Source organism: Etheostoma cragini, chromosome 14 (genome assembly GCF_013103735.1).
Source record: "Etheostoma cragini isolate CJK2018 chromosome 14, CSU_Ecrag_1.0, whole genome shotgun sequence".
NCBI classification, from domain to species: Eukaryota; Metazoa; Chordata; class Actinopteri; order Perciformes; family Percidae; genus Etheostoma; species Etheostoma cragini.
The window spans coordinates 6,249,595-6,273,886 of NC_048420.1; the positions used below are offsets into that span (position 1 = coordinate 6,249,595).

General features: G+C 46.7%; 1 protein-coding gene across 3 annotated transcripts in view; it reads right to left on the reverse strand.

Annotated features, from left to right (window-relative positions):
* Window positions 1-4,280: 4,280 nt before the first annotated feature.
* The window catches only part of arid1ab (AT rich interactive domain 1Ab (SWI-like)), a 61,417-nt gene continuing 41,405 nt past the window's right edge, over window positions 4,281-24,292 (reverse strand). For 2 of the 3 annotated variants that reach the window (XM_034891304.1, XM_034891305.1), the window contains exons 4-19: window positions 17,296-17,536; window positions 16,218-16,307; window positions 15,753-15,923; window positions 14,978-15,278; window positions 13,092-13,237; window positions 12,872-12,969; window positions 12,559-12,768; window positions 12,193-12,397; window positions 10,266-10,398; window positions 9,597-9,772; window positions 9,379-9,508; window positions 9,095-9,214; window positions 8,806-8,902; window positions 7,787-8,606; window positions 6,954-7,084; window positions 4,918-6,855 (exon numbers count right to left, since the gene is read on the reverse strand). In XM_034891304.1, the coding sequence (XP_034747195.1) occupies window positions 4,918-6,855; window positions 6,954-7,084; window positions 7,787-8,606; window positions 8,806-8,902; window positions 9,095-9,214; window positions 9,379-9,508; window positions 9,597-9,772; window positions 10,266-10,398; window positions 12,193-12,397; window positions 12,559-12,768; window positions 12,872-12,969; window positions 13,092-13,237; window positions 14,978-15,278; window positions 15,753-15,923; window positions 16,218-16,307; window positions 17,296-17,536 (5,007 nt within the window). Of the gene's footprint in view, window positions 6,856-6,953; window positions 7,085-7,786; window positions 8,607-8,805; window positions 8,903-9,094; window positions 9,215-9,378; window positions 9,509-9,596; window positions 9,773-10,265; window positions 10,399-12,192; window positions 12,398-12,558; window positions 12,769-12,871; window positions 12,970-13,091; window positions 13,238-14,977; window positions 15,279-15,752; window positions 15,924-16,217; window positions 16,308-17,295; window positions 17,537-24,292 lie in introns of all 3 variants that reach the window. The other variant, XM_034891303.1, reaches the window with a different exon arrangement.

Consider the following 24,292-nt stretch of genomic DNA (forward strand, 5'->3'; position numbering starts at 1 on the left):
TACGACGGCGGCGTCGCAATCTTCTCATTCTCGCAAAAAAAGAGGGCAGATAAAAGCAACAATATACACAATCACATTCATCTGGATCTTGACGAACAAAGTAAAAAATGTATTTTTCGCGGGCGACAATAGGTGGCGGGAACGCTCTCTTTCTGGGTGCAATTCACAATTTCACAGAAGAAGAAGGAGGAGGACTGAGCTGTTGTGATCGTCATTTCCGGTAAGTACATCAAGAAGTGCGCGATTTGTGACAACACTCTCCAGCCAAATTTTACGCACTATGCAAGTAAGTACGTAGTGTACAAAGTGCACTAACAGAAGTGCGCGATTTGGGACACATCATGCTCCTCCACAGCGCCGCGGAGGAGGGTCTGGCTGGTCCACGTAGCATCCCTGGATGGGAGAAAACGTGCTCTGGTTTATTGGCATCTCTTTAAACCAATCACAATAGTCATGGGTGGCACGGAGCCGCTGCCAAATAGTCTCGGTGAAGGAACTTGTTTTGGTGGAACTTGTACATTCAAAAGTTGTTTGTCATGCAAGAGAAAACTCAGTCTAGCTAGCTGTCAGGATTTACCCTGCAGAGATCTGAGGAGCAGTTACCCATAGTCCTCAGAGATCCTCCGGAGGTTAGAATTCCAACACAGAGACAGAGGAAGGTAACGGACACCGGCAAAAAAGACATACATCTGGAATTTCCTGCAGCAGCAGAGCAATCCTGGAAGTGGAAGTCGTGGATATAGACACACTGTAGCACAGCCTGCTGTACTGTGCTGCTGTGGCCCCATGAGGGCGCCATGCCTCTTGCATAGAAAGAGGAGCCTGTTAAAGTAGCCTACAAGTTGAAACACATACTGTATACTGCCAAATTAAGAACTTAATGTATGTTAATAAAAAAATTTAGTAAAATTCAGAATTCAGAAACAGTGCAACACATGAACTAGGCTCACATGTTCAGTTGATACACACACAAAAAAATCCTGATAACTTCAAAATAGTAGCAAATACTATGTGCTGCATATGGACCTTTACTGCTAGAAGTACAATGGGCTCTGCTCCAAGACTCTTAACAGCCTATTAGAGCAAATCTCTAGCACAATCACTGAATGTGCTCAAATCAATATTTGACCATATGGATATTGACACATCTCAAAATACTGCAGTATGTTGGAAGCAAATTGTGAGAGTTGGAGGGGAGGGGGGGGGGGATTTGTTAGGTGCTTTGTTAATGCAATTAGAACGGCTCAAGTGTCTCTTTAGAGACGTGGCAAATCTTTGGCAGTGTGTGTGTTTATTCCTGGCTGCCATGATTGCTTGTCATGGCACTTTGAAAATACCCGTGACAGATGTGTTCAGGTCTCAGCGAGCTTCAGGTATAAATGGAATTATATGCCTAGAATCTGTCAATGAGAGTTGAACTGAGGTTGTATTAATGGCACCTGTAGCTTTCACTCTCTACTTCGTATGGATCCGGAGTACTGGACAGATGGGGCAGATCAATTCCATTCATCATTTCGGGGGCAGCGGACTGTAGATGAAGAACATTCATAATAACCATGTCCACAGATATGTCTTTCTCGCCCTTGATCAGTAAGAGGCCTACAGCTAAACCTGTACAACAGTCACATTAGCACTTCCCATTCAATAATAATCACTATGTTGTTGCCTGTAGTGAGATTAATTCCTCAACTAAGCATCCACTTACCTTAATATCCATAGTGTGTGCCTGCTTACATCATTAAATAACTCTGAATCTTGCCCATGTTCATTTCTCAAATACATGATGCTTCCACAATGGCCATTATCACTGTATTGTTGCCACCAAATGTCCTTTAGAGGTCGCAATTGGACAGACAATGAAAACACCACAATGGAGAGGCATCGCACGTTAACTAATAGACAGTGTTACAATAATGTAATGACACGACACAAAGTCTCCTGTCCCACATGTTGTGACTCGCAGAGACAAAGCTGTTTCGGCCTCAACTTTGGAGCAAAATTCCAAACTGTGTCCCTCTGTAAAAAGCCTCAGAGAGCTCCCGCTGAAAGCCTTAACTTGTTGGGGTTTGCTTACACTCCACCACAGTTCTATTGTGTACATTACATATTTCCTTCCCTCTTTTTAGCCCCACTAGCAGCATGGCTGTAGTGACGGCATGTCATACGGTTCGTCCTCCACTTTGGTCTATATTGACATGTCTGAACAACTAGGCTACTGGATGGATTGTCATGGCATTTTGCACTTTTTTTTTCTTTAAGAATGAATTCTTATAAAATAAAAATAAAATAAAAACCTGACTTCTAAATTAAGGTCAATATTTTAATTTCACCAATAAAAATGATGGCGTTAACATTTTAGTATGCTAACAAGCTGAGCTCAGATGGGGAACAATTATAACTGCTAAACAACAGCAAATTAGCATGCGTGAACAGCATTAGCATTTAGCTCAAAGCACTGCTGTGGCTAAGTGCAGCCGCACAGAGCTGTTAGCATGGCTGTAGTGTAGACTTTATCGTACTGGATATGTGAATGTACTTTAAAAAACATAAATGTTTGGGTCGCCCAAGTGGCTTACCTGGTCGAGCATCCACCCCATGTACTAAATCTCAGTCCTTACCGCAGTGGTCTGGGTCCGAGTTCGACCCGCGGACCCTTCGCTACCTATCGCCCCCCGCCTGCCCTGGCTTCTCTGTACTATTACCCAATTAAGGCCAAAACAATTACAAATGTTTGTGAATAGGTTATGATACTTTTTATCAGTGCTCCAGGTTTCTTTCACGATATCCATATGCATTTCACCAAGTCTAAGGAAGGGTTGTGAAAAGGAGGACTTTTACTTTAGATCACTTTGTTATATCTCTTTGCAAAAGAGATCTGATCTCAGTGAGACTTCCTGAATAAATAAAGCTTATCTGAGTGAAACCAAAGCAAGAGCTGGCAGCAGTTTTTGAAAATTGAGTTGGTGCCACATTTAGCTCTTGCTGACTGGTTTATGTAGAGGCTTTTTTGTCTTGCCATTTAGGACTACAATAGAAAAAAATATTTAAAAACTTTATTACACCATTTCTTCCCCCGATCCACTGATTTGCTCCTAAGTGACTTCAGCTTCTGTCACAACACAAATGAAATTCATCGACAATATTGACCCTGAGCTAAATGAAAACTCTCTAGGTTATCTGTATGCATCAAGCACACTCCACATGCTCACATCCCCCTTTACTGTAAATGTATATTTATGTAATTTGGGATCCAGGGACAAAGACCACCATGCCAGCTCGGTCTGAGATGTCATTCATTGCACGGATGGAAACCATGGCTGTGCATATGATAAGCAGAGCTGGGTGTGTGTTGTGTCTCTGCATCCATGTGTAAGTATCCAAACCATCAGCAGAACACACGGTGTGTTGCTTTAGACGTGTCAAATTGTCTCTGTGCAGACGAAGTGCAGACCAAGTGAAAAATTCCAGACTTTATTTACTGCTGCCTTGACCACGTATGATGGGAATAATGAAGAAATCCACAGCAAACGTCTTACGAAGATTTAATGTACATTTATTCTTATCACGTGGAACATATAGTATAAAGATTTCATACTGAATAAATGATATTCATTAAGCCAAAAAAAGGGAAAAGAAGGAATTTACATCAAGTTTTTAGCTACATCATCTGAAATACAAATATGCAGAATCCGCATCACTGGAAAAAAAAAATAAACAAAATAAAACTAAAATTGTTTCTTCATCAAGGTCTAGTTTGTCTTTTAGGAAGGAGCGCAAGTCGAACCGCAGACATGATTTTTGTTATATTCTCTTAACCCAGACCAGAGACAAACTGAAACTTGAAGTATGTTTGGGGGGTGGGGGGGTGCTTGGCGTTGGACAGCAGCTAAACACCCCCGGAGCGCAATACCAGTAGGGTAATCACATGGCGTACTTGATGCGGGGGAACTTAATTTAATCGTCAGAGATTAAAAACGGTGAAGAGCAACAGAAGTTTGAGAAAGAGAGAGAAGTGTAATGTACAACATCATATATACACTGCAGCTTGGACTGCATCTAGAGTTGAGGACCAGTCCTAAAGAGGTGACTTTTTAATATAAGGGTCAAGTCATACAATCAAGGGACAAAGAGAAGAGGTCGGGGTGTTGTAGGTTCACCATACTTTGGGGGGAAAGCCGTTTTCTCTCTCGACATTAACTAAAACTGTTTTTAAAAACTACAGTTTGCTGCCAAGCCAGCGTATCTCAGTGTGAAACAGTATTATTACAGTATGTTTACAGTTTTTAAGGTGTACAGTACAGAAAAAAGTCCTACAATCTACTGCACAGGCCTCCCATGACATATGTCTGTTCACAGCCAATAATGTGGTTCCTGTGGGGAGTAAATAGCATCCAAAGTTACAGCAATTATACCACACCACAGTCCGTGAGTCTATGTAGCCTTCAAACATGAACCATAATATTGTTTAGTCCGTGCCCTCTCCGACCGCCCAGAGGAGAAAGCGAGCACATGTATCCCCCAAACTCACTGTAAACGAGACAGCAACTTTGGTTACAGTTTCTTTTTTTTTTCTTGAGATTTTTCTTTTCATTAAAAAACAAGTCCTTTCGCAGGGCAGCGCACTCTGTCCTATGCCTGGGTCCCAATCTGCTCTTGTTCGCCGGTATTTTTCCAATTCAAACGTTTTAAAATCCACAGCTACTTCATGATATTCCTTCCTTTAGTGAGAAGCAGGGGTAGAAAGACAGTGGAATCCGAGGTGATTTTGCATAAATAAAAAAAAAAATAAAAAAGGGAAAAAAAAGGGACAAGTCAGTTTTGCTCTTTTCACACGCACGCAACAGACACACGCACACACAAAAAAGGAGAGGGGGAGGGGGAACGGAAAGAGGCGGAGCTGAAACCTCCCCACGGCTGTCATGACTGGCCAATCAGAAACAGTACGTCACAGATCACCTGGGACACCAGAGAGTTCATAAGTGGGGACACTGAGATGTCCAGTAGCCGCGACTCGTACAAAGTGAACTCAGAGTGGTTTTCCTCCACTTTAGCAAGGGCGTGCAGGGCCCGGGCTGCCCGCCGCATCATGTCCACGCTGGTGGGCTCAAACTGAGGTCCTCCCTGCATCTGGAGCAGGGAGCTCTGACTCTGCTGGTACTGTGTGGCAGCTAGACTGTCCTCCAGGAAACCAAGCAGGTTTCCCACGCTGGCCTTCTGCACAGCAATGGCCCGCGCCGCTAGGCTGTCGCCCTGTGCCAAGTTGGCCAAAAGGACGACCGCCATTTCTCGGCAAACTGCCACCTTGCGTTCACCAACCAAGCGCACCAGCGTGCCGTACAGCTTCTCCAAGCGGCTGAACGGTGGCGTTGCCAGAATGAGGTCGACGTTGTTGTCCTGGATGCTGAGCTTGCTGAGGGTCTCGAGGACCAGTCTCTGGGGGGAAAGTGAACTGTGGTGCCCCAGCGTAGGGAAGGGGTCCAGGGCCTCTGCTGAGGGGCAGACAGCCCAGTGGAGCAGGCCATCCAGCAGTGGCAGACATATGCTCTCTGGATAGATAGAAAGGTCCAGCTGGCCCGAGATATTTGCCAGGGTGACCAGGCAGTTCTCCCGCAACACTTCGAGGCAGTCCCACCACCACTCGTCTCTCTCGCAGCTCACACCTTCGTCTTCCTCTTCCTCCTTCTCATAGGTGACCGGGGCCTGTTTGCGTTCGGGATGCCTGTGCTGGAGCAGCACCAGGCGGCCCAACAGTAGTAGCAGGCCTGGGTGTTTTGACAACTCCAGGTCGTTCCCAGGAACAAAGGAAAGGCTGCGCACAATGTTGGAAACACAGATGCAGCGGCGAGCTAGCGAGTCCTGCCAGTCCGACAGAGTGCTGAGCGGCGTTTCGTCCTTGCTGTGAGGCTCGTCCTCCAGGATCTTGATGTTGCGTCGGCTCTGGAGGTCAGGGTTGATACTGAACAGGAACTTTCCGTTCTCTTTCTGCTCTTCGGCACCGCCACGCACCACTTCCTCTGTGACCGACCCTGGGCGGGCAGATAGCACATCGTCAATGGTGGCGGTGACAGGCGCACCGATGGGAAGAGGAGGCGGCGGCGTCATCTTCCCTGCTGGAGACTTCCGAGGTTCAGAGGACTGGGGCTGCTGTTGCTGCTGCCGAGGCTTATCCTCCCCGTTGGACTTGGATTTGTCGGGGGTTTCTGTCATGGTCTCTGTCGCCTGGACCTTCTTGCGGCTCTCAGTGGCTGATGGCTTGCGTTTCCGCTGCTTGAGCAGGTCCATCCGGCTCTCAAAGTGGGTCTGGATGTGTTCGGTAGTGTCGCCGCCGCCAATGCTCCAGTGCGTCAGGCCGCTATCAAAGCTCTGCCGCTGCCCAAGCGTGGACGAGTGGTTCACCAAGAAGGGATTCTTCTTCCGCACCACCTTGATGGGGAGTTTATCAAACTTGCTGGCCTGCTTGGGCTTTTCTGAGTGGAGGTTGAGGTCCTGGGAGGATGCTGAGGGAGAAGTATTACTGGGTTCCTTGATAGAAGACTCCCGTTCTTTCTCCTCTTCCTCGTCCAGTGAAGACATGCGTTTGTGCGAGCTCTCCTCCTCCTGTTTCACCTGGACCAGTGATAGTGTGTCTGGATTGGCCTTCGTGTCCTCTACCTCCTCGTCCTCTTCGTCTTCTTCGTCCACGTCCATGTCCTCGCCCTCAGGCATGGGGATTTCATCCACGGGATCCTCGGCAGCGTTGGGGTCTATGAGGGTGCGCTGGCCAGGGTCTCCTACTTCGTACTCCTTTAAGATGCCGAAGATCTCGATGAGGCAGCGTCTGAAGTACTCCACCACCAGCTCCAGGAATCCAGGCAGCTGAGAAAGCAAAGAGGAAAGTCACCAAAACCACCCTGTAAACCCCTAGTTGCGCGTTGCTGTCAATGTGAATTTAACAGTGGGTGTGTGAAACTTACCTGGCATAAGTTAAAAGTAGAAATGCTGTTGTCATCATACAGTAAAATGTTAATGGTGTCCAAGGCCCAGGTGCTTTCAGCTAGTAAGCCTGACTTTAATGACATCATCACTCTCCAAGCTTCAGGAGTGCCTGGAAAAAGACAAACACGGGATAAACATAAGCCACCGTGATCATGATCAGTGTGAACGAGAGGAAGCGGTTCACAGATCTATACCATCAGGAATGGCATTACTTACTTATGCCACCTATTCCAAATAAGCAGCTTTTATCTGTTCAATGATTTAAAATAAACTTTCCCAAAGCACAGCCACAGGTATCACATGGCAAATCAGGGGAGGCAGGCAGGTGGTCATTCGTCACATATTTGGTGGTGATTAGGGCTGGGGCCATTTATTTAAAGCAACAGTCAAACAGACTGATTTATTCCTCTGTTCTCAATAAGCTGTTTTTGAGTCTGTAACATTTTACGACTTCTGTAAAACTATTAGCGCGCTCCATGGGAAAGACGACACACCCGAGTTGAATGCGTTCCAATTACAAGTTGGATTTCATTGTTTTTGTTAGCTCGAGCCAGGTTAGGTTGGATTTTTAGCTCGGGGTGCGCGCTGGTTGCCCGAGTTCCAAGCTCAGAAATCCAAGAATAGTGGGCTGGCTGGTTTCTGACTTTGACCTCAGAAAGTCCGAATACAAACGGAAAACACTTCTAGTCTTCTAGTCCATGTTATACTGCTAACATAACATTACACTGCATCCACTAATTGTACTTTGTCCTGTACATATGCATGTCTGTAGAAAATGTGTGTGTGAGGCATGAAATAAAAGGTTCTGTACCAATGTCTTTCATGGTGAGCCGTCTGCGGGGCTTAAGGTGGGGTTGGGAGGCCTCCACAGAGCCAGGAGGGAAGGCTATATCTCGCCTGATCATGGGTTGCTGCACAGGGGCCTGGCCGATATGGGAGGCGGGCACTGGAGGTCCAGCTTTCTGCACCTTGATGCCCGGATGCATGTAGGGGGACTTGCTGGGCGACGTCCTGCTTTCCATGGGCCGGGGCATTGGCGTCGGGCTCGACACCTGAGGAATGTGGTTCTGGGAAGTCTGGTAGGTGGATGGCAGGGGTCTAGTCATGGGAGGCCCAGAACCACCAGGGCCAAACGGTGGCTGCCGCTGATTGACGTGGCCGGGCCACTGACCTTCATGGTTCATGCGTTGGTCTGCGGGCATTATCTCCTCGGAGCGGTTCATGCTATGGTAGCCGGGGCCCTGGCCTGGGACAGGAGGTCCCTGTCGGTTGGGATAGTTTGGGTAGCCCATCTCATTGCGGCCCTGCCACATTGGGCCCTGGGGGCCATCAGGACCCGAAGGCATCGCGCTTGCCATCATCTGGGGAGGCATTGGAGACTGGGAGTTGGGCCCTGCAGATGACGGCACTCTGTCCCGGCCAAAGGGGAAAGGGAACTGGTTCTGTGGGCCTGGTGGTCTGCGGTCCCCTCCAGGGTATGCGTTATACTGGTTATACATGTCCTGTTGGCCCTGGGGCCCTGAGGGCTGGGGTCCGGGCTGTTGCTGACCACTGTAGGGGACGTTGTACATTTCTCCTTCATGGCGCTTGGCCGGGGGGCCATACCCTCCATCTACAGGACGCTTGTAGTTCTGTCAGAAGACAACATTCAGCGTTATACTTCACAATTGAGTATCCTTAGACAATAATAGTAGAATTCTGGCTTACATCTGTTCAATTAGGATGCCAGCACAGACAGGTACACATATAGTAAAAAAAACTTTAAAAAAAATAAAAGGAAGAACGAAGTTGCGATAAGAGCACTGTAAATACCAAACAAAATGTTCTCACCGGTTGCTGCTGTGGATACATTCCTGGCTGTTGATTGGGGTACGGGCCACCAGGGGGAGCTCCTTGGCCAGGGTACTGATTGGTGTAGGATTCATGCCTGAAAACCATAACAGAAGTTCCCACCATTACATTTTATGTTTTTTTCTTCCCAATAGTAAATGCACACAGTTTCAGCATGAAACTCCAACATTAATAATCCTCCCAGAAAATAATGTCACTGGCAAAATGCCTCAAAACAACCATATTTCTCCTTAAATACAGACCAATCTTAAAACTGAATGGTACTGACCGTTGCTGTGGTGGAGGGCGGCTGGGCGAGTACATCCCTGTGTCGGCTCCAGAAGGCATCATGTTGGGCTGAGGCGCTCCAGGTCCCATACTTCCGTCGGGGCCCATGCCTGGCTCCTGTCTGTAAACCCAACAAACAATATCAGTTGATTTGACGTTGGACATTAGAGAAGCACAGGCCTGATCCCAATCTTGTCAAGCTCTTTGCAACCCTTGTACGTTTTACAGATGTATATCAAGAATAAATTCATGCCGACCACAAGGAGAATAATCTAGTATGTTTACCTTCTGTCATATCCATAAGGGTACTGTTGCCTCTGGCCCATCTGCATGTTGCCCATAGGACCTGGTGGGCCTCGGTTATACTGTTCTCCCATCCCACTGTTGGGGCCAGGTTGCATAAACTGCTCTCCAGCTTCAAAAAGAAAAACACGGATTGGTGTTAGGTTTAGGTCAAACAGAACTTTTGCAGCATCTGATTTGCAGGTTTGGCTGTCGCACACCTTTCCTCATGCCACCGAAGGGGTCCTTGTTGGACTCGTAGGGACCCATTCGAGCGATCATCTCGGGGCCACCCATTCCAGGCTGGTAGCCCTGTGAGTTTGGAGTCATAGCATTCCTTCTGGAAAACGCTGGGTCTCCGCCATCAGCAAAAGGGTCCTGCACATTAACGTTACTCCTATAGGATGGCATGAGGCTTGTTAGTAAAATAAAGAATGTTTTACTTCATATACACGTATTATTCACATTTCTGGTTAATTTCTTGTTTTTAAGTATTACAAGTTTACGAAATGAGAAATAACAAGAGTCTAAACCCATAGAAACTGTGTTGCAGTATTTATAACAGACATGACAGTATTTACCAGTATTACCAAACCCCTGTATAGATTTACTGCAGTCATTTTTAAACCCCAAATAGATAAATTTAGACACAAATATAATATACTTTCCTTATTATTTCACTCCTGCCTAACACTTTAAAAACAATCTGGTTGGTTGGGTGTATATCTTAACATGACCTACCATTACATAACTTTTTTTCCCTGTTTGTTGTATTGTATTTCCTGCTGCAATGATCCAATTTCGCCACAGGGATCACTTTCATTTTATTGTGATGCCTCTTGATATTGCTAACATCATAGAAACATGATATTGTCACTTCTAACTCGTACCTGACGCCAGGCAGTGGAGGCATTTGCGTGTGCGGGGTGGAGGCTGGGGTGGGGGGCTTCAGGTCTCCCCCCTCTGCCATTGAACTACTGGTGGATTGAGGAGTCTGGGGTCCTTGCAGGGATCCAGAACCAGCTGCAAAACAAGGATACACAAACTGTAAATAACAAAAAGATCAAAGATTCCAGTGAAGTCAAGGAACAATCCCTCCACCTCCCTTCACTCCAGTAATAAATGCAAGAGCTGATGGTTGATAGTGAGAAGGGATAGTCTTGTGGATATGCTGAGCACTGCTGGGGCTTTCAGGAACACATGCCGCTTTTGGCAATCCTAAATCCCATTAAGAAATTCCTGAGCACTGCACAGAGGAACACAGTTTGTGTCAAGCTGACTGGCTTTTGACAGCCAGCAAAAATGTTCTTCTAGTTCATCACAGCATGCCAATTCTCTCCCATACACTCCCCTCCTCAACCACTGGCAGGCTCTTGGAGTTACCAGAAAACAGTGATCTAAATTCTGACAATTATACCCTGACCTGTAGAGACAGGAAACAGCCAGTTGTGTATGTGTGCATGATAGTGAGTGACTGTATGTGTAAAACATAGTAGCGCGCATCCTTAACTTCAGCTCAGGACTTCTCACTATTAGCACACCAGTCTGATGACTCACAAGTTCCCATTCATTAAAACGGACACACACACGGACACACAGACACACACGGGGACACACACACACACACACAAGGACACACACATACACACGGACACACAGAGACACAGACACAGAGACACACACACGTCACTGGCAGGTCACATTTATTCACATTTTCTCACATCACCCTTACGCCTCTCTAGCTCTCACACATACACACACATTAAACTGGCTCCCCCTCCTCCCTCTGGGCAGGGATTTCCCTCTGCTAAAGATGAAGGAGGAAAGGGGAGGGGAGGATCTTCTCAGGATGGAAAAAAGAGCATGGTAGAAACAGAGTCAGAGTGAGAGAGAGAGAGAGAGAATATGACTTTTCACGCACACCCATTCAGCCCTCTTCCCCCCATTCATCATTTCTGGCTCAGTACTAATCTCCAGGGAGTGTTGCCTTGCCTCAGTAGCCCCGGGCCCAGGCACCAGGCAGCAAGGACACGCCACTGAAGGGGCATTGCTATCACCAAATCACCTCCTGTCCCACGCTGCCGCTGCCCCCTTGCTACCCCCCACCCCCTGCCCAGCTCTTCCTCGGTACTAACTAGAGGACTAATGCCAGCTGACAAACATCCTGATGTCTCCTGTAACAACACCCCGGCACTCAGTGCCCGTGTCTGACAGCGTGGGTCTCGACCAGACTGAAGCAGCACGTGGTCGCTTCCTGGTGTGGTTGCTCCTGGCAGGGAAAAGCGGCGTCTCTCCAAAGCAAACAGCTTCCAGGCGACACATCACCCCGTGACCTCCACCTCTGACTGACTGCCAGTTTGCACACTGACTTTTACCCAAAATTTGGAGTTCATTGAAAGATTTGGCATGCTGGTGGAATCACTGTTCACACAAAAAACAAGCAGGGTCTGAAAGGCCAAGGTTTTCGTCATGTCCTGTGCAAATGCCAAGGAGTATTCCCCCAAGAGATGCGTTTGTGGAACTGTCCAGCGGATGCGAGGCGCTTCTGTGACTTACAGCTACACTGCCATCATTTACAACTCCTCCAATAAAGGCCAAAATAGTGATTTATGGAGGATGGCAGCCCAGTACAGAAGATGACAAACGACTGTCTGAGATCGGCTTTTAACACCGCAATTAATAGGATACAATAAAATACAGTAGTTTATAGGGCAGACGATGTGAGGTAAATAGAGCAAGGAGGATGTGATGAATTGCATCGACTCACAACTGGCCTAAAAACAAATTTTGATGGTGTTGGAGGAGGCCAGTGCTCACCGGGGCTGGGAGGCTGGATCTTCGGCTGGTTCTTTTTGGTGTCCACGTTGAAGAAGTCCGGGGGCGGGTCCTCGCCGCGCTCGATCTTGCACTCGAAGGCGTACAAACACTGGATGTACTGTTTCTTAAGCGAACTGGCGGCGCTGCTCGACGTGCCCACGTTTAGGTTGGTGGCCAGCTCCCTCCACTTCTTGTTCTTGTTCACCTGGTGGGCGACAGAGGAACGAGTAGGCTCAGAAAGCTGCACACTACAATCCAGTCTAATAGGAATCACAATGCTGTCTGTTTTAATCTGTAATGAAAATTTAAAATAAAAACATATGTATTTATATTATCACATCCATGTCAGATGGAATCCAAGCATACCTGGGTGAGGCCGCCGATCTCTTTGACGGACACGTAGAGTCTGAAGAGATCAAGAGGCTTGCGTCCCACTGCAGGAAGGTTGTTCATGCCCATGGCCTTCTCCTCAGCGAAGGCCAGGAATCGATCCACCCACATCTTCCGCTCTGGCTCTGGGCCAAGCTCGTACAGACGAGTGATCTTCTCGTTAGTGATGGTGGATGAGCTCGACTTCTACAGGACAGATGATGGGAGTAAATTGTGAGACTGAAGAAGAAAAAAAATAAAAATTGTCCGGTGAAATGAGAATTTCATTGTGTGGAATTCAAACTTCTACCTTTTTGGATTCAGGCTTGGGCGTCCCCTCAACTTTGTTGTTTATCTTCTGGGTAGGGTTTATCTTTTCCATGCCAAACTCCGAATTGGGTGCCATTCCTGGATGTTTCGGGTGAACACAAAGAGGGTGAAAAACACAAGAGATTAGCAGTCTATACCAGTCTTTTATGGACACAGCACTACTACCACTTGATAAGGGCTTCAGCGTAGCTTTTACTCACCAGGAGTGTTGTTGGCTATATTTGCTCCCATTGGGTATGGCCCTGGCCCTCCCTGGTTCATCATACCGTGCATGCTGTTCATTCCAGGGCCGTATGGAGAGCCTGTTCCCATCATGCCCTGGGACATGTTAGGGTAACCAGGTGGCCTAGAGAAGAGAATGCTTGTTTAGAAGGAGCAGTCGCTGACCCAAAGAAACCTCTAGAAATATTATAATATCCTTATTCTAATCCGCCATCCTATTTTCGGTATCTAATTTAGCTTATTCTGTTGGAAACATCAATTTACGTCATATGACTCCAGCAATTGCCAAGAACCACGAGTGTCTCTGTAGGCTGAGCTGGCACCCTCGTTGGGGAAAGAAGTGATTCACTGATCTCAGAGACCATCTCCTGCCTTCTCACTCCCTCCACTTTTTCCTTTTCTCTCACAGATAAGCGTTTGGTTCTCTGCCATCTACTCTGCGGCACACTCGGGCACCAAAACACACAACAGACCGGCTTGCACGTGGGAAGATCAATCATCGTTCATGGTCACACAACCAGCAGAGACACACAAGCGAGGACGAACCTAATAGTCTTAATACAGTGTGTTGTGCTGACCCTTGATCATTAAAAGGGGAATTTCCTTATTTTTCAACCCAACCCTCTTTTACCATGCATTGGTGTCTAAGTGACTAATGTGAACAAAGATCTTTGCTATTATTATTATTATTAGCATAGAGAGAGCAACTATAACTCCTATATGGCAAATAAGAACCGTCAATTTCACTAAAGTCAGAGTGCTTTTATTGCCACTGGTAGTTATTTGTGTGTGTCTGACAACATTTGGAAAGGATCTCTACAAAGGTCAACCTTTTTGTAAGATCCTTTTTCTTTAACCAGAAATAACCCCCAAATTACTCTAAAATAAAAAATAAAAATAAACGTTAATAATTAAAAAAAATTTATTTTGTTTCTGTTGGGTGCTAAAGTGTGTTTTACTATGATAAAATTACTGTTTATTTACATGGTGGGGACTGACATGGCGTTTTCGGGACTGTGTCATATTTAACAAAAAGGTTGACCTCTGTAAGCATCGTTTTCCTAATGTTGTTAGAATATTAACCTGACCAAGCCCTTTTAGGGGCTGTAAGGGACTGAAGGTGCGGAGTTGCCCATTAATAGGGCTGAAACGATTCCTAAATCTCCTTACTAAAAATCCTCAATGCAAAAGGATTGGTCTCAAAGCGTTGTTTAATCAGTGTTACTAACATATCGCTCACGGTGTTTTCGCGCGGATGATTATTACTGTCGCACAATGGGCTGATGCTGTCGACACATGCGATGAAGACTGACAGCGCAGAATCGTGATGAAGAAAGAGCGTAAATGGTGAGTGGCCTGGAGAAGAGACAGGCTGAAGAAAATGGCAGAAAGTGTCCAAAGTTTGGAATCATTTCAAAAAAGTAAATAAAAAGAAAGCTTTATACAGTGTGTCTACTGCAAAATCAACCTAGTTTACCACAATAATAGCATGACGTCCATGCTTCAGCATGTCAACAGAATACATTGTGTGTTTATGTATGTATAATGTATGCCTTTGTTTGAGGTTGATTGTTTTGAGGCTGATTGAGGTTTGCATTTTAGAAAATGTTTTCTTTAAAAACAATGTAATATGTTACTTAAGCGCACTAAATATGTTTCTTTTTTTTTTTAATAAAAGGTAATATTGTTAGAAACGTAGGCTATGAAAAAGTAGCTTTTTCCGAAAATTAAACGATTTTCAATTAAATCGACGTTCCCATCAGTCACCTAGACACAAAAACATAGGAAAATAACGTCCGGGTTGAAAAATACCGACATTCTCCTTTAACTGCCTCCTTAGGTCTCACTGAGACAGAGCACCCACCTGTTGAGTACGGAGTTGGTGGGTCCATGGTGCATGGAGGGCCCGCCATCCTTCCTGTTCATGCCTGGAGGGGGGCACATGCCGGACGCCACCTGAGGAGGCATGCCGGCCATGTTTGCGGCCATCCCAGGGCCAAAGGGCCGAGCACCCATTTGCCCCGGGACTATTCTGCCAGGCGGAATGCTTCCATACGGAGCCCCACTAGCCTGCCCGGGCATGGGGTTCATGGAGCCGCCCATGCCGGGACCAGTGGGGTAGTTGGCATTGGGCATCCCCGTGTAGCTGGGTTGCCTGGGGTAACCTGGAAGGGTAACAGAGAGACAGGTATGCAGATTTTAGCATTTCATGCTCAAACAGTCCTGTGGCAGGACTTCTACCCGTCTCTGCCAGTCTTGCTCTAAACGTACCTCTGTGCTGCCTGTTCTGACAAGCAGCGTGATGAAGCGGGCTTTATCTGGCCCTCGCTGTTCGCTGCTGTGACTCATAGCAGAACTTCTTCAAAGCCCACAGAAACCATTTGACACTTCAAAGTGAAGTGATATAATTTCATAAATATATGAAGTGAGAGGAAACTTCAAAGCCTTTTAATTCTATTTTTTTCTGGGCTATCTACAAAAACCTTGATGGTTGCAGGACGATAACCGATAACTCATTCATAATATTTTTAACATTTGAAGAAAAAAAACCCAGCATGATATGACTGAGCTGCACCACTCTACTAGTGAAGAGGGTTTTTTAAAGCAACACCCCCAACACTTCTGCCCTGAGGCCTCACCTTGTGGACCATATTGGGCCCCCTGAGGCCCGTAGTTTCCCATGGAGTTGTTCTGGGGATATGGTCCCATCCCAGCATGTATTTGGCCTCCTGAAGACTGGCGTGGAGATAAGGCAGAGCCAGGTTGTCCAGGGGACCCGTAAGGAGGCATCTGAGGGTTACGCATGTACACTGGAGAGGATTGAGAGAGAACATCTTTAGATACACATTTCTTCATTACCCTCATGTGACCTGGCAAGTAAACTACGAGCACATACTTGTTTAAAGAAACAGCCTGAGAGTGTTTACAGGAGGACAGAATGCAAACAATCCCACCTACGAGCTGCTGAGAACGTGACACACACTTATTGCACTTTTGGCCACTGAGCAGGAGGGGTAAGGTACTTTTATTTTATCTTTTTTTTTTTAAAGACATCTAAAAAGAAACTTGTTAAAAAATCTTTTGAACCCTGTCTCACCACTCACCCCTGTCCTGGCCCATGGCTGACTGGTTCATGGAAGAGTGCAGGATGGTTTCTGACTGGACGCTGGGCGGCCGGGGAGGCATCTGATTACCTGCAGGGTAGCAACAACAAAAAGGCTCAGCAACTCTTTGTTACCTTCTAGTCAGTCTTTCCTTGTCCTTAAACTTAAAAAAAAGAAAAGAAAAGAAAAGATAGACATATTGGCCATCAAAAAGGACCATAAACCAATCAAATAAAACTAAAAACATAGCAAGACTATGACAGTTTCCTGTTGACTGCCTGTTAAATTGCTCTTGACAATGAGCTGCTGGTGGCATCGCAACTTCTGTCCCCCTGCCGTCTGGATGGTTTACTAGCGTCATGTTTGGAGAAACTGTTCCCATCTGGCAAGTCACTTCATGAATTACAAATGTGATCCGCTGTATTTGAGAGAGAGCAAGTGTTGAGTAAAAACTCTAAATCTGTCTGCTGTTCATTTACTGAACGTTTTACAAAGCATCCAAACTCCAAATATGAAAACGTTTATTTTAATGAATTTTCCAGGTTGGGTTTATTTATTCATTTATTTATTAGCAGGTACGATTTTTACATCTAAAGCCCTTTAACAGGTGAACCAATATAACTGCATTCAGTTATTTCATACTGCATGTTTCTTACTTCTGGTACATTCATGTAAATAAATGTAAATAATCTGTTGACTTTCTCAGATCTGGTGTAAGTCATTTTAAAAACCCAAATAGTGCTAACTTAGACATTCAGACCTCTTTTACTGTTATTGGTTATGTCTTTCTTTGTGTTGTTTAATCTCATTGCACTAAATCTTTTCAGTAGAACATATTTTTGGGTTTGTCATCTTGGTTCAGCATGGATGTGTCCTTCCTCCATATTGCATTCAGAAAGAGATTTCAAAAGACCACTTCAATGCCACTTCAAAGCATTTGCGTGTTTGTACTTCTGATACAGCACTGTAATCCTTTAAGACGTGCAACAAAGACATTTGCCAAGGACGAGCAGAAAACAACATTTAAAAATGTAGATGTTTCAAACACCAGCACGTGTTCTTTGTGTCCTGGCTTTACCTGGCACAGCAGCAGGGGACAGAGGACCGGTGCGGGAGGGGGTGACGCTGGCAGGGGAACCCACGGGTGATGGCGAGGGCCCACGTATGCCTGGCAGGTGGGGCGAAGTGTGCGGAGAGAAGGGCGACTGGGCGGGATTGCTCTGCTCACCCTGACTGCTGGATACCCCTGAGGTGCTGACCCCCGGGCTCAGGGCCCCCTCTGTACCCGTGGGCAGGTCGTCGATGGAGCCCGACAGATCCTGGGACAAGAAGAGCAACATGGGTTAGTGATGGCTTTCACGGGTCCGTCTCATCTTTTAACACAGCTTGGGGTTTCTATCGATGGACTTAAAAAGGTGGAACTATACAACTATATACATTTTCTTTTGTCTGATAAAACTGCAAAAAAATAAATTCTGACACCGACTTGATGTCCAATCTGTTGTTCATTCAGAACAAAATTCCTGATTACTAGTAAGACTGCGCCGGTAGCTTTGAATATTACCAAGTACATTTCTTTTTTCTTTAGGTAAAACCATGGAATATGGTTAACAACACGAGGCCAAAGGCTTTGCATTTTTGTATGGATCATGTGTTTCTTCAACATGCAATTTGTTCACTTCAAATCAACAGAGAGCAATTAATTCAAATATTACTTTATGTGCCATTTCAACCGTTTGTCATGGGATTGGTTTATAAGATAAAACATTTCTGAGACATAAACTATCAATCAAACAAAATTAGTCCTCTGCGGCTTCGAGGAAGCTGGGACCATGACATAGTGTGAGGGAAATAATGTGGAAAACCCGATACACGATATCAGAGGCGTGTGTCAGTGTGTGTAAGCTGAGATGTAAATAAAGCCCAGTCCAGCCCAGACTCTTAACCCCCGAGAAGAACACTGCTGCATGTGGGGGAATGGGAATCGTATTCAGGGTTTCTTCTTTGCTGCACATACTTATATAAGGACGGTGAGAGCGTTTTATTTCAGAGCCATGTCAAAGTCAAGTGGAGTCCAATGGGAGTAAGTAGAAATCCAAATGGCCACTACAACATTCTTTGCCTTTATCAAGGTGTGTCTGTTATTCTCTCAGACAAGACAGACACTATTATGGTGCAAACACACATCGGGTACAAAGACTTCGTTTCTACCGTTTAAAAAAATACTCCACATCCCTCCTATAATGCTGATAATGATCCATCCTGGCAAGGAGAACCCTGTTTGTGCCGCTTGCAAAGTGTTGTGTGTGTGTAGGAATATTTGAAGCAAGTGATCTCGGGAGGCAGTTGAAATAATTGGTGCTGGGCACAGGCTCTGGTGCCATGTGGTGTTGTTATTGAGCCTCGCTGGCTGTCACACAAAGACAGGCAGGCAGGAAAGGAGGTAGGAAGGCAGCAATGATTATGTTTGTGGGAAGGTGAATGTTTACACACTGGCCGTCACGTGGAGCCCATGTGCTTGCTCAGAAATGCACGCTCATCTGCCAGTCACATAGAAAAGAGGGAAAAAAAATGGGAGGAGGAGGAGGTGGAGGGAAAAAAGCACTCATTGGAATGTGGCCAAGTATTCCCATTCAAATCTCACTCGCAGGCTGGCTGCAGCCCCGAAGCCGGCGGTTTTACACTTGAAACGGCGCCCGTTGCTATTTTTGGGACGTGACCTGATGGAGGAACCCCAGAGGGAGTGACAGGAGGAGAACGCTGATTCAGAATCCACCCCCACCCTGTTCCCTCTGCCCTCCCTCCATCTCTGCCTCTCTTTCCCTCTGCTTCGGTGACTGCACACACCCAGGCCTTTCTGACCCGCACAAGATACGTGGCAGCTATGAAACCATTGCAAAACTCAGCATGAAGGCTTTATGTATGAGAATCACACGCTAAAGTGTTTCATTGGCCGATGCCCAATTAATGTACTTGAATGATAAAACAGGTGAGAATGGGGCAGAGCCACGCTGGGTGAGCGACACGGAGTGGCGAGAGGCAGAGATCAAACGGCATGACATTCCCAGCTTAAACAACCATGGCGGGATCTTTTCTTTCCAGCAGCCAGCATCGTCAGATGACAACCCCCCACCCCCAGCCCCTTCCCAACAAGCACCACCCCACCTCCACTCAGACATCACAAGACTGGTCATCTGACAGACGGCTCAGTCTGAAGGCCCTGGGCCCGCCGCCACGATGACCACTTTAGCAGCTGCCGTACTCAAAGCTTCAGAGACATCACGTGTGTCCACGAGGAAAACACCCCCTATATCAACCTCTCCCTGACCCGGACCACAGGGCAACGAGGTCAGGGGTCCATGTCTGGGGTTATGCCCGGGGGAGTCGCACCCCGACAGGAGGTCACTGTGGACGGTTTCACAAGACACACACACACACTTCAGTCAGGAGACAGGAAGAGAGACCAAGAAAGCATCAACAAGGCAAGGCCCTTCCCTTTGAAAAATAACAACAGCTTTTAAAAGTGGGGCTCAGGGTACTCCGGGGGCCCTTGGGGGGCATTTAAGCATAATCAGGATCAGTTGAGTAAAAAAAACATGTACCAGACAAAGTTGGAGAAGCAATCGTTATGACTCCTGCCGCTATAACCTCATGCAGTGTAGATTGTGGCTGAACTCCAAGATCAACTGTCAAGTGCCAAAGACTAGCATTCAATACTTCCTCAAAGTTGTAATCTTGTTTACTTATTCTCTGACAGTGTGTGATTTAAATGGTCTTACTGCAAATTGTCAAACTATATTGATTTTCATTTAGGAAAGGTTTTATTTTATTTTATTTTTAGCTGCCCCCTGTGACCCATCAGCTGTCTTAGTTTTAATCAACACAACTTTCTATAACAGAGGGCTTTGTGTCTTGTGTTTCAATAAGAAATTCAAAGGATTTGGAATGGATCTGCAGATTCTTAACTGGATTCAAAATCAGAATCAGGGGAGAGTATAATAAATCACCTGTTCATATAATAAACTCAAAGTGTTTTTCAACGTTTGAATTCAGGCTTATTTTATTAAATGGAAAAAGGAAAAATAGCTTGGTTTTTGTTATTGGAGAAAGTGGCATCATTGAAACTACAAAGTGAAGACAGTAAACCAACAATACCTAAAAATAATATTCCTTATTTGGGGGTTTTCTTGTGACAAAATATTACCAAAACAACTACAGCCCCCGATGCATAATTACAAAACATATTCACACACACCTGCCAGGCAGCACAGAGGGCGAGCTCTTTACCATTCCGTTAATATTAATATCTAACAACTGACAACTCTGATCCCTCAGCCTGGATAGGCAGAAGCATTGAACACACACACACACACACACACACACACACACACACACTGCAGTCATTGATTTTTCCCAGCTCAATACTGCACAGCACCAGCCTGTTCTGCTGACTGCACAAGCCGGACAGCTAGAGAGGAGAGGAAGGAGGCGGGGGAGGGGGAGGTTGGGGATACTGATGCTGTGTGCCTCTGCTATTCAACACGCTCATTATTAGAAGGCAGATGATGAAGAGGGCATGGATCAGGCATGAGGAGGAGTTGAGGGACGACAGGGCGGCTACGTTGGAGCTAGATGGTTTATGAGCACGGAGGAAGGTTACAGCGGCATTGTCCACGACAATTAAAAAAGCTGATGACACGAGAATAAACAACAACAACCAACAACAAGCTAGGTGTTGCGGTATGTTTATACGTGCAAGAAAAGGGGGAAGATATGGGAGCTGCATTTGCGGAGAGAAGGAGAGAGAGCTGCAGTTCTGTGGAGCTTCAAGCTTCTCTCTATGGCAGCCATTTTGTGTTTTTCCCAAGCACTGCCTAACATGGAACTTCAGAACTGAGAACTGCACGACAGTGTTCATAATGTTTAAGGGTAGTAGAGAGGCAGAAAAACAACAGATGTATGCAAAGTGCAGTGTTTAAAATTCAACAGAAAAAAAAAAAATCCAAGAACATTTCTTCTAATGCAATTATTTCTCATGAATGTGGAAAATGGCAGAAGGTCTTTACTATTGCCATGATTCCCGTATTCTCCACTGCTCCTCAGAGTGTGCCTGTGCTGTCTGAGTCATCTGCTCTGCTCTCCGCCGTCCTAATGTATTCCATTTGCAGATTACTTCACTGAATCAATCAAGCCCAACCAAAGCCATTAGTCTGCCAAGCCAGCCGATTTCTTTTTTTTTGTAGGTTAGGAGAAACAGAAAGTGGGAGAAGAGACGTTGCGTAGTGGCCGTGAGATAATGCAACGTATCTGGAATGTGTGACTCTGGCCAGTAGTGTAACTAGATCTGGTGGTGGTGGGGGGGCAGAGTTCATCCCTCAGCCACACACTCTCCCTGACCCACTCTTCTCTGTCATTCTCAGGCCTCACCAACCGCTTGGTAGGCAGGCTTCCTTATTCTCTGGCCTCCAGATGCTAAACAGAACATAAGGTGTGGGGGGGGGGGGGGGGGGGGGGGGGGGGGGGGAACTCACTCACTCCCTACTGGCTTGCACACATGCTCACACAACCTCTGTGGCGAGATATTAGCTGAGGAAGTAAGAAGGAGTAAGAAAGAAAGGGGGGGGGGGGTCGGGGGTCGGAGGATAGAGGAACGGAAGGGGAAACAAATGGCTGCATCTCAAGGGCTGCCATGGTTACTGGGATCCACGTGGTTGACACATTAGAGCCAGCACAGTTCCTCCCCCCTGCTCTCCGTGTGTGTGTGTGTGTGTGTGTGTGTGTGTCTGGCAGGGTCACGGTGCAGTCAGCTACTACAAAAGAAGCAGCCCGTCATTGTTACAGGAAACGCAGACGCACCGAAGGCCCCCCCCCCTTCCGCTTTAATTACTCACTCAGCCTACTGGCCTTATGCACTGACAGGACAGAGACACGCACACTGAGACACAGAGTGGACAAACACCGAACAGCTAAATCTTGGAACTCCTTCGCCGCCTTTCCTGAGCCTGATTGTTTACGTGTACGTGTGCCGATGACCTCGTCAGTGAGAACACTCCAGCGCTGCACATTCACTGCTCATTCAGGGCAAAGTGGGCTTTTGATATCGTCATGAAACAGGGTCATGGGAAAAGCAATCTCTTCCCTTTAAAGCATTTAGATCAAGTGACATCTTCTCTGCACGGTTTCTAAAGAGGGGATTCTCATCTCTTTCTCAGCCTCAGCCAGCCTTCTGAACGTGCTGACTTGACTTAACTGAAACCAGAAGCATAATTATCCCTAGACCATTATTGGAGCACTTCATTCACACACACAGATGACAGAAAGACTGTAGGCGCTCAGACAAACAAAAAAGTAAGGCTGTCTGGTCTATGAAACCACCTGTTAACGACTCCGTCAAGCAGTACCGTGGGTTGACAGCAGGAAATGTACAGGCGTCGGCCAAGAAGACGGACAGGTGGGTGTTGCTGACACCCCGGCCACCTGCCCAGAGGGTTCCACCTGCATCTAGGGGCTGTCGAGAGCTACGTGGGGCTGTTGCGACTTACGTGGAGCTTCCGGGATGTCCACCGATGGCTTGGAGAGAGGGAGCTCCAGCCCCAGCTCGAGGTTTGCAGGGCTGAGCTCAACCATAAGGGGGCACTCCCATCCCACAATGAGGAAAGAAATGGAGAAAAGGAGGAGAAGCAAGGCAGGCCCCTGCCTCATACAGCAGCAGCCATTACAGGGCTTCACATACAGCACAGGCTGACGTGAAACACTCTATACACATTTGGACCACCTAAAGGTGCACCATGCAACTCTGACCTAATCCAAACAATGCTGTAGATATGAGGCGTTGAGCAAGTGGCTCAAAAACTGCTCAGTGGATGGCACTACCTTGTCTGAGTTCTGTTATCTCATTTCTCCAAGGAGGTAGGCAAACAACAAGCATGGATAGTAAAGATGCCAGTAGGGTGACACAATGCTCGGGGCCTGGGAGCACCCTGCTGGGTTTAGATATCTTGTCTGGAGTATCAGTGCCACAGACACAATGTCTACTACCTCCACAGAGCAGCCTCCAGCTCCCCAGAGATTATCATTACACTGCTACTTCATCACCGGCAGCCACCACGTGGGAAGAATACAAAAAAAAGTTCAAGATGAAAGAGTGAACCAGCATAATTCAGAAACAGAGTCTCTTACTGCTAAAGTATAATAAAAAAAAATTCAACTCATTTGACGCGGATCAATACTGTTCTGCTTAACATTCCTGTTTGATACAGGCTTGCAGTCAAAAAAGAAAATAAAGGCCAACCTTGAATCTTAATCAATACGTAGGGAGTTCTTTCTTTAAACGCTCCACATTTGCCTAATTGAGCTTCTCTGTGGGGGTAACAAAAAAGGGGGATGTGCAAGGCACATAAACACTGCAGCAGTCTGTGTGTAGCTAACACAGAGTAGATGGAGCGCGGTGGTGAAGGGTGAGGAGGGGCGGCGGCCTGATTGCTGTGAATAATGGGGAGATAGTTTGTGCGTGGGGGGCCTTTTGTAGAGATCACAATAGTAGCAGGGAGTCCCAGGGCAGCGCACAGATGCCCAAGTGAGGCAGGCAGCTGCCCAGCCCGAGGTGAGGGGTGCTAGGATACAGAGTGCGAGGGGCTGGAGGGGCTAGGGTGAGTTGGGGGGGGGGGGGGGTTTGCTGGGTGTAGAGTCTCCAGACCCCTACAGCCAGTCTGCTCGCTTTCCAGAGTAGCAATGCCCCTCCCCTCCTCCTTTCATAAGGCATCTAGGGGGCGCTACCAAAGCAACTGACACTGCCGGTGAATAAACTGGAAGAAGGTGGAGGGGAAATAATATAGAGGTTATTTCATAGAGTGAGAGATAATTTCATTGTGAGGCCCAGTTTCATCCATCCAGGCTCAGCAGCTTGTTCCAGCGAGAGCAGGAGAAAGCAGAGGACAGACAGTGCTGCAGTCAGCCACAGTCTTTGTGCTGCAAAACTAGCTCAGCCCAGCAGAAATGGAGGCAGAGGGGAGGGGCATGGGAGAGAGAGTGTGTGTGTGTGTGTGTGTGTGTGTGTGTGTGTGTGTGTGTGTGTG